The 13,237-nt window shown below is 29.0% G+C and overlaps 1 protein-coding gene and 1 long non-coding RNA gene across 5 annotated transcripts in view; one reads left to right on the top strand and one right to left on the bottom strand.

The window, feature by feature from the left end:
- The window catches only part of LOC124423729, an 89,558-nt gene that overhangs the window by 1,389 nt on the left and 74,932 nt on the right, over nt 1-13,237 (bottom strand). The window lies entirely within an intron of this gene.
- LOC124423721 (adenylate cyclase type 6) overlaps nt 1-13,237 on the top strand; it is an 80,039-nt gene that overhangs the window by 349 nt on the left and 66,453 nt on the right. The window contains exons 2-4 of one of the 4 annotated variants that reach the window (XM_046961794.1): nt 58-697; nt 1,182-1,462; nt 10,514-10,760. In XM_046961794.1, the coding sequence (XP_046817750.1) occupies nt 10,680-10,760 (81 nt within the window). In that variant the 5' untranslated portion in view covers nt 58-697; nt 1,182-1,462; nt 10,514-10,679. Of the gene's footprint in view, nt 1-57; nt 698-1,181; nt 1,463-5,207; nt 5,402-10,513; nt 10,761-13,237 lie in introns of those variants that run through there. The other 3 variants (XM_046961795.1, XM_046961797.1, XM_046961796.1) reach the window with 3 other exon arrangements.

The raw sequence follows: 13,237 nt of genomic DNA, 5'->3' as shown, positions 1-13,237 counted from the left end.
CCGCTTTTGAAAAAAATTATCGTAATTACTTATCGAAAATAAAATTATTTAAATAAGAGAACGAACGAGTAAGATAATCGTACGTTGAGTTGTTTCTATCGATAAGAAAGAAGAAGAAAAATAGAGAAAGAGAAAGAGAGAGAGAGAGAGAGAGAGAGAGAGAGAGACGAGAGAGAGAGACGAGAGAGAGAGACGAGAAAGAAAAGGAAAACAAAATTTTTCATCTTTAAATTTCGAACGATCGTAAAACTTCTCTCATTCGATCATCGCGTGAGCGGATGTGGATTCGCCGATGTGACAAGAGAATACAGTCATAATGATAGACCGGATATGACGAAGAGATTGAGAAAGAGAGAGAGAGAAAAAGAGAGCGAGACGAAATGAGAGAAGATCTATTCATTCGTGACAATTGAATGAACGTGTGTGTGCGCGATAGTGACTCATAAATCATAAATTATCGATTTTATTGCCAAGAGATTATCAAATATACATATTCATATATATATATATATATATACATATATAAATTTATGACATTAATTTATACATTGATTTATTTGACATTATGTATTGTATTTTTTGAATGCGTCGAATCGTGTTCGTGTAAAATTTTATTTGGAGGATCGATCGATCATATTAAAAGGAATAAAAAGAAGAACAAGGAAGAAGAAAAAGAAGAAGAAGATGAACTAAATGAGTAAGAAACGATTAAGGTTTCCAAGATCGATTTCAAGATTGAAATAGAATCATGAAATGAAGTGGTCGCGTAGTTGAGTTCTCCTCTAGTCGACCCTTTGATCATTGTCGCACCGTTTCCCTTTGATCTTTGATGAACCCTTGAAACAACATATATCCAAGGCTAATATCCTCGAGATAAACCGATTGATCGATCGATCGATAGATCGATGGATCGATCGATTGGTCCACCGATCGATCTTTACTCTTAGTGATCGAAAGAGGATAAAAAAAAATACTAATTTATTCCTCCTAGGATTTTCTTAATTTTCTTTCGTTCTTTTTTTTTGTTTTTTTTTTTATATATATATTCTTGTGGTCAATGATGCTTAAGAGAAAAAACTCGTGTTAAAACTAAAGAAGTGTGATAATCTCAATTATTTATTGTCTCAACGTAGTAATTTTAATCTTCGTGTTACTCCTACTGCTATTGCTGTTGTTACTAGATATGGTTACCAATAATTGTCGTCGCGTTCGATCGATGAGAATTTAAAGGGAGGAAAAAATAGAAAAAGGAAAAAAAAAACGGAAAAGAAAAAAGAAAGAGACAGAACTGAACGAAAATAAAAGAAACGGGAAAAAAATTAAAATAGATAAATAAATAAATGAAAAGTGGGCAAAAAAAAAAAGAAAGGAGGAGAAAGGAAAAAGGAAGTAAAGCTTTTTTTTACACCTTCGAGAATGAAAATCGTGTCAAGATCATCGAGTACGGAGCCGTTGTTGTTGGGTAAGAACGCTTGCGCGAATTTTATCGTCAATTAGTAGGTACAGGCAGCTCGCTAATCGTCGTGACACACGGGACACACGTTTTGCAACTAACAATATGTCTTTTTTTCTTTCTCTTTCTCTCTTTCTCTTTCTCTTTCTCTCTCTATTTAGTTTCTATATCATGGTAACTCTTCTCCATATGCTAAGGTAAAAAAATATTTCTAATGCGAATCGTGTGCAACCTCGTGCTCGTAATATCGATCGTAGATACCGACGACAATTCTCTTTATCGTACGATTTTTCGATACGAGCGGAAAGAACGATATACATATACATACATACATACATACATACATATATATATATCTATATATGAAATATATAAAATATAAAATATATAAAATATATAAAATATATAATAAAAGAGAAAGAAGGAAAAAGAAGAGGGGGAAAAAGAAAAATAGAGTAAAAAATTTACAAGTTACATAACGCAATATGAATGTACAAATTTGAATGAGAGATTGTGCCAATTCGATTAGAGACATGTACACGCACACGTACACATGTACACGCACACGTACACACGCACACGTACACGCACACATACACACATTCTTTTATAACGAACAAGATCAAAGTTGCAAAAATATAATGTAGAGCTCTCGTAGATCGTATTTTTTTTCTTACGTATATATATATGCGTGTGTATACTTTTTATCTTTTTCTCTTTTTATTTTTCTTTTATTTTCTTTTCTTTTTTTTTTTTTTCTTTTTAACTTAAGGCATACATCAGAAATGAGAAGAAATGAATGAAACGAACGATTCGCGGTCACTCGTGAGAGAAAGTGAAAGAGAGAGAGGGAGATAAATAGATAGATAGAGATAGATAGATAGATAGATAGATAGAGAGAGAGAGAGAGAGAGAGAGAGAGAGAGAGAGAGAGAGAGAGAGTGTGTGTAACTCTTTTAAAAAATATCTTCAATCGACTTTTACAACCATTATAGATATTCCTCTCATATATATATATATATATATATATATATATATATATATATATATATATATATATATCTATATCTCATATATATCGATCGATACATATAATCGTAGGTTGTACTATATCGTATACCAGTTTCTTACATCGTTCCTGATAAAATGCCTTTTGCCCGACGTCGGACAATCGACATCGAATAAAAATATCTATTCTTGGTCTTCTATCACCAACCCAGAATAATCGACTAACGTTACTTCCGAATTAACGGATCATAGATATTTCATAATCTATTATTGAAAGATTAGATATACGAAGTGTTAGGAATTAATTGCAATGAAATAACGCAAATTTTATAAGTATTGTCTTAATACGTACAAAGAAACAAATAGAGATTCTTTTCTTTTCTTTTTTTCTTTTAATTAAATCAATAAAATAAAAAAGAACAAAAAAAAATCAGAAATCACGAGAGAGAGATAGTGAGTGAGTGAGAGAGAGAGAGAGAGAGAGAGAGAGAGAGAGAGAGATAGTGAGTGAGAGAGAGAGAGAGAGACAGAGAGAGACAGAGAGAGAGAGACAGAAAGGGTCCATTTTCCTATTATTTCAACGTTTAAGACGAAACTCAAAGCTTCTCTTCTAGGCATTTAACCCATGTTAATACGTTACACGCATGGAAACTCAGTGAATATAGCATTAGTTAGTTTAGTTTCATGACGTCCTGTTTCGAGGCTTTCCATTTGGCTCTATTTCTCTCTCTCCCTCTCTCTCTCTCTCTCTTTCTCTCATATAGACCCTCTATATTACACTACATCTATATAACCGACAGAATTTACTGATTAATTCGAAACTACAATAACGATATGCAATAAGTAAATAAAAGATAAAGGTGAATTGCAACAATCGATGACGCGTATAGAATATAGTTAACGTTTCTAATGAAAAGGTGTTACGTTATCGTTCTTAATATTCGATGTCGCTTGATATAAAGAAACCAGTTGTAATCATGTTCGGTTATATTGACGTAAGATACATTATATATACATATATATGTATGTACATGATATGTATATATATATATATATATATATATATATATATATGTGTGCATACACGTATATATGCATATATGTATTTATGTATATGTAGGCAAAGCAACATATCTCTCATGATAGTAATAATCTTCTACATGCAAAACTATTCATCGTCATTTTAACTAGGAAACTAATAACATAGACACGAGTCAATGTTAAATGACGATAATTGCCCGATATGATATATTATAATATTATTCGTTCGTTATAGGACGACGACTAACATTTTAATCGTTATTTGTATTATTAAAAAAAAAAAAAAAAAAAAAAAAAAAAAAAAACAGATTCGCTCGAATAAGATCGTTTGGAACGTGATTATTAATGGCTTATTATTGTTCGTCCTGACGTATTAATTGTAATGATGTATGACGTATAGAAACAAAAAAAAAAACAAAAAGAAAGAAAGAAAGAAAAACGAAAAAGAAAAAGATTTGCTCGAAAATAAAGATCGTTTTTAATTATTATATATCGCATATTTATATTCGTACAAAAATATAAATATATAAATAACTTAATAATATTAAATTTTAAATTAATTAATAATTTTAATACACTTAATGTTATTATTTCAATAAGTTGAGCGTCACTGTTATGAGTGAGCAGATTAGTCAGTAGTATAGTCAGGTTTTGATCGGACTAAACGATACGCAATCCTACGGCCATGAGGGTACCTGCACTCATTATCATTCCTTCCGGGAGAACTTCAATATTATGTTGAGTATCTTAGGTTAATTGCACTTCAGGGAAGAGAAAGATAGAGAGAGAGAGAAAGAGAGAGATCATTCAGGTAGGAAGAAAGGAAAGGAAAAAAAAAAGAGAAGAGAAGAAAAGAAAAGAAAAGAAAGGAAAGAACAAAAAAAAAAAAAAGAAAAAGAAAATCATAAAGAGTTAGATGAAAAATGAACGCGTGAGATTAAAAAGTTGATTAAAATCTTTCATCCCTCGTATTTCCACATATCAATGTTGATATCATTCATTGGCGAAACAACAATATCATTATACATATTTTCTGTGTATGTATAAGAAAAAAAAAAAAAAGAAAGGAAGAGAAAAGAAAAATTATCTGCAAATAATTCAAAAATTTTTATAAATAATTTAGTTTGAATCGCTCAATAAAATATATATATATATATATATTTTATATTAAATATATTATATAAAATATATTAATATATATTTTATATTAAATATATTATATAAATATATTAATATATATTTTATATTAAATATATTATATAAATATATAAAATATATTATATATATATAATATATTTTTTATATAAACAATATGCTAAAACAAAACTCTTTATTCATTATCGTCTATATTATATCTCTTTTTTTATTCGAATTAGGTGAAATAATTACGAAAAGGCGTAATGAAATATTACGTACGTTTATTTCTTCCTTTCTTTTTCTTTTATTATTTTTTTTTCTAATTATATAATACACGTATTAAAATGTAAAAAAAAAAAAAAGAATAAATCCCAAGAAAATGCGATCACATCGAGAAAGTTTATTTTTATCAGATGCTGCTCCATTGTGTGTTTTCTTTAGCAAAGATACACGAGTGGGGTAGTATCTTCGTTGAGAAGACGAGTGAAAAAGTATTTGTATGTGTGTGTATGAGAGAGAAGAGAAAGAGAGAGAGGGAGAGAGAGAGGGAGAGAGAGAGAGACAGAGAGAGAGAGAGAGAGGGAGGAAGAAAACTAACCGGACTATGTCTCTTCTGGCGCGTCAGCCTGCGTAATAAAATAGGCGCCAGGGTTCCGGATCGAAAACAAACGTAAATCGAGGGTGGAAGAACGTAAGTGACACGACTATATTATGACGGAGGGACACCAACTTGCTTTTCAACGCGCACGAGTAAACAAAAGGGTAAACACATCCACGTACACATAAGCGTACTCTCTCTTTCTCTCTCTCTCTCTCTCTCTCTTTTTCATTCTTTGACTCTCATTCTTTGTCTACGTAATAACATTGCATCGTCACGGTTTTACACGAACGATCGAATGACGAAAAATATATTTAGAAACAATAAATATATTTTCATTTTTAAGAAATATATTTAGAGAAAATATATATGTTATCACTTTTAGAAATATATTTTCGAACGGGAATAAATTTGCGTAGGACGTTAAATATTGTATCGGATTAAAATTAAATATATTTGACGGAAAATATATATTTTTAGAAATATTTTTTTGAAGCAAAAAAAAATTTGCTTACGATGTTTAAACACTGCAAAAAGATTCAGATTATATATATATATATATATATATATATATATATTTTTTTTTTAATTTTTAATTTTAATTTTAATTTTTAGAAATATATTTTGAAGGAGAAAAAATTTGTTAACGTCGTTAACATTGTATCGGATTAAAATTTTACGTTTGACATAATGTATATTCCAAAAAATATTTCTCTTTATCTCTTTCCTTTTGCTTTATCAATCGAACGACGAAAAATATATTTCTATTTTTTATCGATACTTGAATGAGGAAAATGTTGTACGACACTTATATTACATTAGAATAATGCATTCGACATAATTTATATTTTTCTAATATTATTTCTCATTTATTTTATTTCACCATACAAAATTTTTTAGCGAACGAAATATATACAATTATTTTTTAAACAAACAAAGTACGTAAATATATAAATATATATATATATATATAACGCGAAAACTGCAGTAATTAAAGAGACACGATGTGTATAGTCGGCTCGTTAAATAATATTTCTTTACTTTAAAATACTACATTTTCTGTTTCAAAAAAAGAAAAAAAGAGAGAGAGAGAGAGAGAGAGAGAGAGAGAAAAAGTATCAAACATGAAAATAGTTTGTGAGTCTATGATTAAATTATTACAAAAAAAAAAAAAAAAGAAAAAAGAAAAGAATATTCAAATAAATTTCTCATATAATATACAAATCCATTTATTGTCTAGTTTTTTTTCTTTTTTTTTTTTTTTAATCGAAAACTCACGAATCAAGATCGAACTAACGATCGATAAGAATAAATATCGTATGATTTTGCAAATCGATAATTTTTCTTATAGGAATAATATGGCACAATTTAAATTGCTCCACATATATCTAGTAATAGATTTTTATCGGACGTTCGAATCGACCTTCTTCTCTTCGACTTTCTATTTTCAAGATGTTGACTTCGAAAGTCGATTGGGAATGAAATTCAACTTACGTACATATATTGCTCGTTATTGTGAATTCTAATAGTAGTACTATTCGACAGAAAGAAGTTAATAAAAATTCTCGAAGAATAGATCGCATCGTAGAAAAGTAGTTTTCAAACGAATTCAAGTCGATCAAAGAAAATGAATGTATTTCTTCATTCATCTTTATTAAAGAGGAAAAAGATTATGTTCTTTCTTTCTTCTTTTTATGTTTCTTTCTATCTTTCTTTTTTATTTTTTTTTTTTTTATTTTTTCTTTATACATACGACATTATAAAATTTATTTTTCATATTCTTCTTCTTCTTCTTCTTCTTCTTTTGCTTTTGTTTTCGTTGTTTTCTTTTTGGTTTTGTATTCTTTCTTTTTTTCATTTTTTTTTCTTTTCCTTTTCTTTTTTTTTTTTCTTTTTTTTATTACTTGCATTCAACAAGAAAATAATTTGTCAACGGAGAGAATATAACGAATGAGAATGGGGGGGGGGGGTGGGAATATATTAAAAGTCGTCTCATGATCCGAAGAACGATCGGATTTATTACTCTGACAAATCAAAAGCACGGCTACGTGTGTAACTATGTAGGCAGGATGATTGCGTAATGAACGATCGAGAGAAGAGGATTCACTCTACGTAACACAATGACCTTTCTGTAAATCTTCTCTTCTCAAAGGCACCTATATCTCTTATAGGAGTAATAATATTTCGAGAATGATTTATATAGATAAGACTTTTCATTTATAATTTGACTTTATAATGATTATATTAATAAAAAAAAAATATATATATATACACATACGCATATACGTGGATGTATATGTACGTATATGTATATATATATGTATGTATATATATATATATATATATATATATATATATATATATATATATATATATATATATATACACACATGTATGTACGATATGGGAAGAACATATAGAATTATTAATTAAAAAATATTCGAGTAGAAATCGATCTTTCGATATATAGACAATTATTAATGATAAAATTGATCATTAGAAATTATTGAAACGCAAAAAGAAAAAAAAAGAAAAAATAGAAACGAATACATCGGATTTTTGTATATACATATATTTTTTCTTTAATTTTTTTTCTTTTTTTTTTTAAATTCCCAATACACAAAATACACTGATTTCACAAGTAATAAATAAAGTCTCTCGGTCAGAGATCAACAAAGGAATTTATCACATTGTACGCGTTAATAAGTAATCACAATAATCCGATGGCAAATTCATTACCACAATCGTAAACACTGTAGGATAGTCGTGCTTTCGATTAATTGAATGCCGGAGATAAATGGTGGAAAAGATTAGAGATTAATTATTTCTCAATTGGGCGAAGAAAAAAATCTATGGGCTGGATTTCGCAATATTTTATTCGATCATTAAACTAATCATATAATATAATTGTATATAAACAATTACATAAGTACATAAATAAATACTAAAGAAAATTAATCGTAAGACCATGAGACGTGATAAGAACAGAGGAGACATATAACACGGTGAGGAAGTAAGGTACCACACCATGCGTCAAATTGGGTTAATGCTAACGTAGTTATCCAACTACATGATCGAAAATCCAATAAACGACGAGTCGAGAAGAGTTTTTCTAAACGTTTTCATCTCTCTCTCTCTCTCTCTCTCTCTCTCTCTCTCTCTCTTTCTCTTTCTCTCCCTTTCTCTTTCTCTCCCTCTCTCTTCTAACATGCTGACGTTATTACTGTTATAAAGTTCGACGAGTTATAAAACTTTAGTCTATCTTTCTCGTTGACAATCACCTAAACATCGTTTTAAAGAATTGTTAAACTCGTTAACGTTTTCAACTAACAAATGGCCGAAAAGAGAAAAAGAAAGATAGAGATAAACAGAAAGAGAGAGACAGAGAGACAGAGAGAGAGAGAGAGAGGATTAAATAAAATTAAGTTTACTTAGTAAGTTAAAAGAACCGTGCAAATTTAGAAAGTATACTTTTCGTCAATGACTCTTTATCTATCTATTTATCTATCCATACATACATACACATACATACATATATATATATATATATATATATATATATATATGATTTTTTTTTAAAAAAATAATAACACACTTGAAAATGTTACGATCAGTTTATATGTACAAGATGAAAAAGATAGATAAACCAGAACGGGAATAAGAAATATAGAGATAATAATAATAACGATAGTAATAGTAATAATAATAACAATAATAATAATAATAATAATAATAATAATAATAATAATAATAATAATAATAATAATAATAATAATAATAATAATAATAATAATAATAATAATAAAGTCGGTTCTCTCTATATTTTTTGTCTCTTTCTCTCTCTCTGTCTTTTTTCTTTTTCTTTTTTTAACTACATACTAACACATATACATACATATATACATACAAATCTATAAGACTTTTTTTTTGTATAAGGTGAAATGATATTTGAAATACATAATAGGTTAGACGAACTCGATAGAGAATAACTATTTTAGAACTTATATACATACATACGTATGTACGTACAATACATATATATATATATATATGTATATATATATATACATATGAAAAATGAAGTTTCACGATGTAAAACCTCAAGTTTATTAAAGTTTCGTTCTTTCATAAAAATCGATTTGAAGTTGTCCCGACTATTTATACGAGATGTGTTATTATAGTAGAAATCGTAAGAGTGTTGTGTTACATCGGGGATAAGAGGATGGAGAGGGGGGGGGGGGAAGAAAAAGAAAAAAAAGAAAAGATAAAGAATTTCGTGTCTCACGACTTACACGGTCTGATTTTTTTACGATGTACGATTCAACGAAGATACGAGTCTCAAGGTCGCGGTCGAATTTCCGACAATAATTTTTTTTTCTTTTTTTATTCTTTTTTTAATACGTATATATATATATATACATACATACATAACACACACATATATATATATATATATATTTTCGGTTGTCGTGAGACTATTCATATATGTATATCACGTGTCTAAGATCCATCCACAAAATTTTTCTTTCACATTATCCTTCGCAATTGACGACAGATCGTTTTAAAGCGTAAAATTGTTTAAAAAAAGAAAAAAAAAGAAAGGAAAAAAAGAGGAAGAAAATAAATAATAAAAGAAGAATAAACAAGCATAGAAAAAATTTCGTCGTTACTTATACACCTCGTAACGAAGATCGAGGTAGTTTTTTTATCGTGGAGTTTTTTTTTTTTTTTTTTAATCGTTCGCTTCCTCTTTTCTCTTCTCTCTTACTCCGTTTTTCTTTTTTCTCCTCTATCGTACGATGAATATAACGAAACGTTTTAAAAGATGTCAAGATAGTAAATGATTTGAATTGTGAAAAATAAAGAAAAAAGAAGGAAACAAGAAACTAGAAAAGAAAAAAAGAAATAAAAAAGACGTTCTCGTTCGAAAGATGTATATCAGACCATATGTGTCTTTCTATTTTATAAATAAGTTTATAAGGAAAAATGGTATACGTATCGTAATAAGTATGATATTAATTAAAAATATTATACCGAATACTTTGGTCGCTGATATTATATATCGAATTAAGCAACGGAGAAAGGATAATAAAAAAAATTGTATACTCAATGGTAGAAATTAAATGCGTTAAGGGGTTTTTTCTTTTTTTTTTTGCGTTTGGATATATCGCGTTTGGATATATTGCGTATTAAACGACATATTTCTTTTTCTCCCATATTCTTTCTTTCTTTCTCCCTTTCGTTATTTATCCTTTTTTTTTCTTTTTTTTTTCCAGGAAAAACATGAAATAACAACGAAGGTAAAGAGCAAAAAAAAAAAACAAAAAGGAAAGGTTGAATAAAACCCCGTCGCTTATATCAACCCCGTAAAAAAGAAAATACAGAAGGAGAGAGAGACAGAGAGAGAGAGAGAGAGAGAGAGAGAGAGAGAGAGAGAGAGAGATGGACAAATACGGAATGGAGTTTCCTAAACGTGATTGGAGTCACAGGCTCAGTTTGCGTGGCAGTAGAAGAAGTCATCAGGTAAGACAGTAGAAATATTTCCTAACGAAATTTCCAATTCATTTATTTTAACTGTTCTCATTCGTTTCTCTGTGCAATAGCTCGTAAGAAACGCGAAATGAAGTTTAAGAAAATTTCATAAATTTTCTATTTCTTTCACTCGATTTTCTTCAAAATGTACACAATTTTCATAGAAACTAGAAGTGAATGGGGAATATTTGAAATACAATGGAAAGAAAGAGAGAGAGAGAGAGAGAGAGAGAGAGAGAGAGAGAGAGAGAGAGAGAGAGAGAAAACCAACTGAGATGTCTTTATTTACGGTCTTTGGTATCGAGAAAATTCAAAGTCACTTCTTCTTTTTTCTTTTTCTTTTCTCTCTCTCTCTCTCTCTCTCTCTCTCTCTCTCTCTCTCTTTCTCTCTCTCTTTCTCTCTTTTTTCTTTCCAGAAACAAAAAGAGAACTTCTCTTGCGGAGTTGCGGAATGCAATTAAAAAGTTTTCCCGCGTTTTGTTCTACCTTTTGGGAATTCATTGTACCTATCTGATTTGCTTTGATTTGTTAAAACTTAAACTGCTCGTGATTTTTCATTTCTTTTTTTTTATCTTTTTTCTTTTTTTTTTATCTTTTTTCTTTTTTTTTTTTCTATAAGTTAGTTCGACATCTTCGATTTGTTAAATGTCTCTTTTTTTTTTTATAGATGCACCAACAAAATAATCTTTTTCATTTTAATTGAAGGGGGAAAAATCTTTCGTTCGTTAAGCCATTATTTATATATGTTATTTACATACATATGTATTTAAATATTAATCGATTTAAAATTATCTTATCATATAAAATCCAATTCTTTTCCGTGTTTATTCTAAAATTTATTCTATCCTAAACTCGACGAATTTTTCTTTTACTTTTACTTTTTCTTTTTCTTTTTTTTTTTTTTCCATTCGTAAATCATCTCATTTCGATAATACAATTAATAAGTATACTCTTGTCGTGTGTACTGTACACACACCCACACCCACACCCACACCGACACCCATACCCACAACACACCCACCCACCCACACACACACACACACACACACGTGTACATATTCGATCATTATAGTTCGTCGTTAGAATCTGAACAATTAATCGTAAAGAAACTTATAGCATAGAGAAATAAAATTTATGAGTTTCGATTTTCTCCCATTATCCTTATCGATGTTTATTAATTTGTATGAAACTTTGATCTCGTACGTGAGAATATTAGGAAGAGAAAGGCAAGAGAAAAAAAGAGAAAAATAATTAAAAGAAAAAAAAAAGAAAATAAGAAAAAGGGAAACGAAAGAACAGAAGAGAGGAAAGAAAATAATAACAATAAAACCAAAATTGAAAAAATCATGGGTATATCGATAAAGACCTAAATGGAAAGGGTACAAATAGATTTGAAGTTGTCGAAATACTTGGTTCATAATGTTTTTTATTTTTTCCTTTTTTCTTTCTTTCTTTCTTTCTTCTTTTTTTTTTTTTTTTTTTTTTTTTTAATATAAAGTTGCTCGTGCGAACCAAAGGGCAAGCGCGAAGTTGTTTTACGGCAGCTGCGGCAAGCCACATACGAATGAGAGAGGATAGAGAGAAAAAGAGAGAGAGAAAGAGAGAGCGAGAGAGAGAGAGAGAGAGAGAGAGAGAGAAAGAGAGAGATTGGTTTTACCTTTTCCCTGATGTTTATTAATATCGCTTTGCCGGGCTAAGGCCAGATCGTACACGAAAGACATGAGTGAGATTCTCTTTTATTTATTTTGTTTTTTATTTCCTCTATCTCTGCCAATAAATAGGACTGATATATATATATATATATATATATATATATATATTATTTAATAAAAATCCATTATTTGGTGAAAAGTGAAAAAAATGAAAAAAAGAAAGGAAACAAAAAAAAAAAAGAAAAAAGAACAACATTTCCATTAATTTTTTATGAAATATATTTCCTATGCAAAACGAGCCGCTAAACGTATGAACTATTTTCACGAAAATGTTTCGAACCTTCTCTTTCTCTCTCTCTCTCTTTTTTTTTCCCCTATAAAATTAATATTACATCTAAAAACGTGTCGCACGTGCACGCACGTACCTACCACTTTCTTTATATTTTCGCTAAGTCGTAAATATGTATATCCCTTTAACATATTTCGTCAACATGCATAAAAACATTCACCGTAAACACTTTACCTTATCCACACAATTTTTTCGCACAAAATAAAAATAAGGAACAAAAAAAGAAAAGAAATCAGAACATGTTTGACGTATTATCGTTGAATATGAGCGCGTGAGAAAGGCGAGGTCAAGTCGTATCTTCGAAAAAGAAAAAAAAAAAAGAAAAAAGAAAAAAAAAGAAAAAAGAAAAAAGAAAAAAGAAAAATACAAAAATGAAAAAAAATCGCGTGCTCGCGCATAAATTGTTCGTTTAAACTCATAGAGATATTGTACATTACGACTTGTATATTACAACTATTAACTCGTGA

The sequence above is a fragment of the Vespa crabro genome, chromosome 4, assembly GCF_910589235.1.
Source record: "Vespa crabro chromosome 4, iyVesCrab1.2, whole genome shotgun sequence".
Taxonomy (NCBI): domain Eukaryota; kingdom Metazoa; phylum Arthropoda; class Insecta; order Hymenoptera; family Vespidae; genus Vespa; species Vespa crabro.
This window is presented reverse-complemented; position numbering and strand designations above follow the sequence as displayed.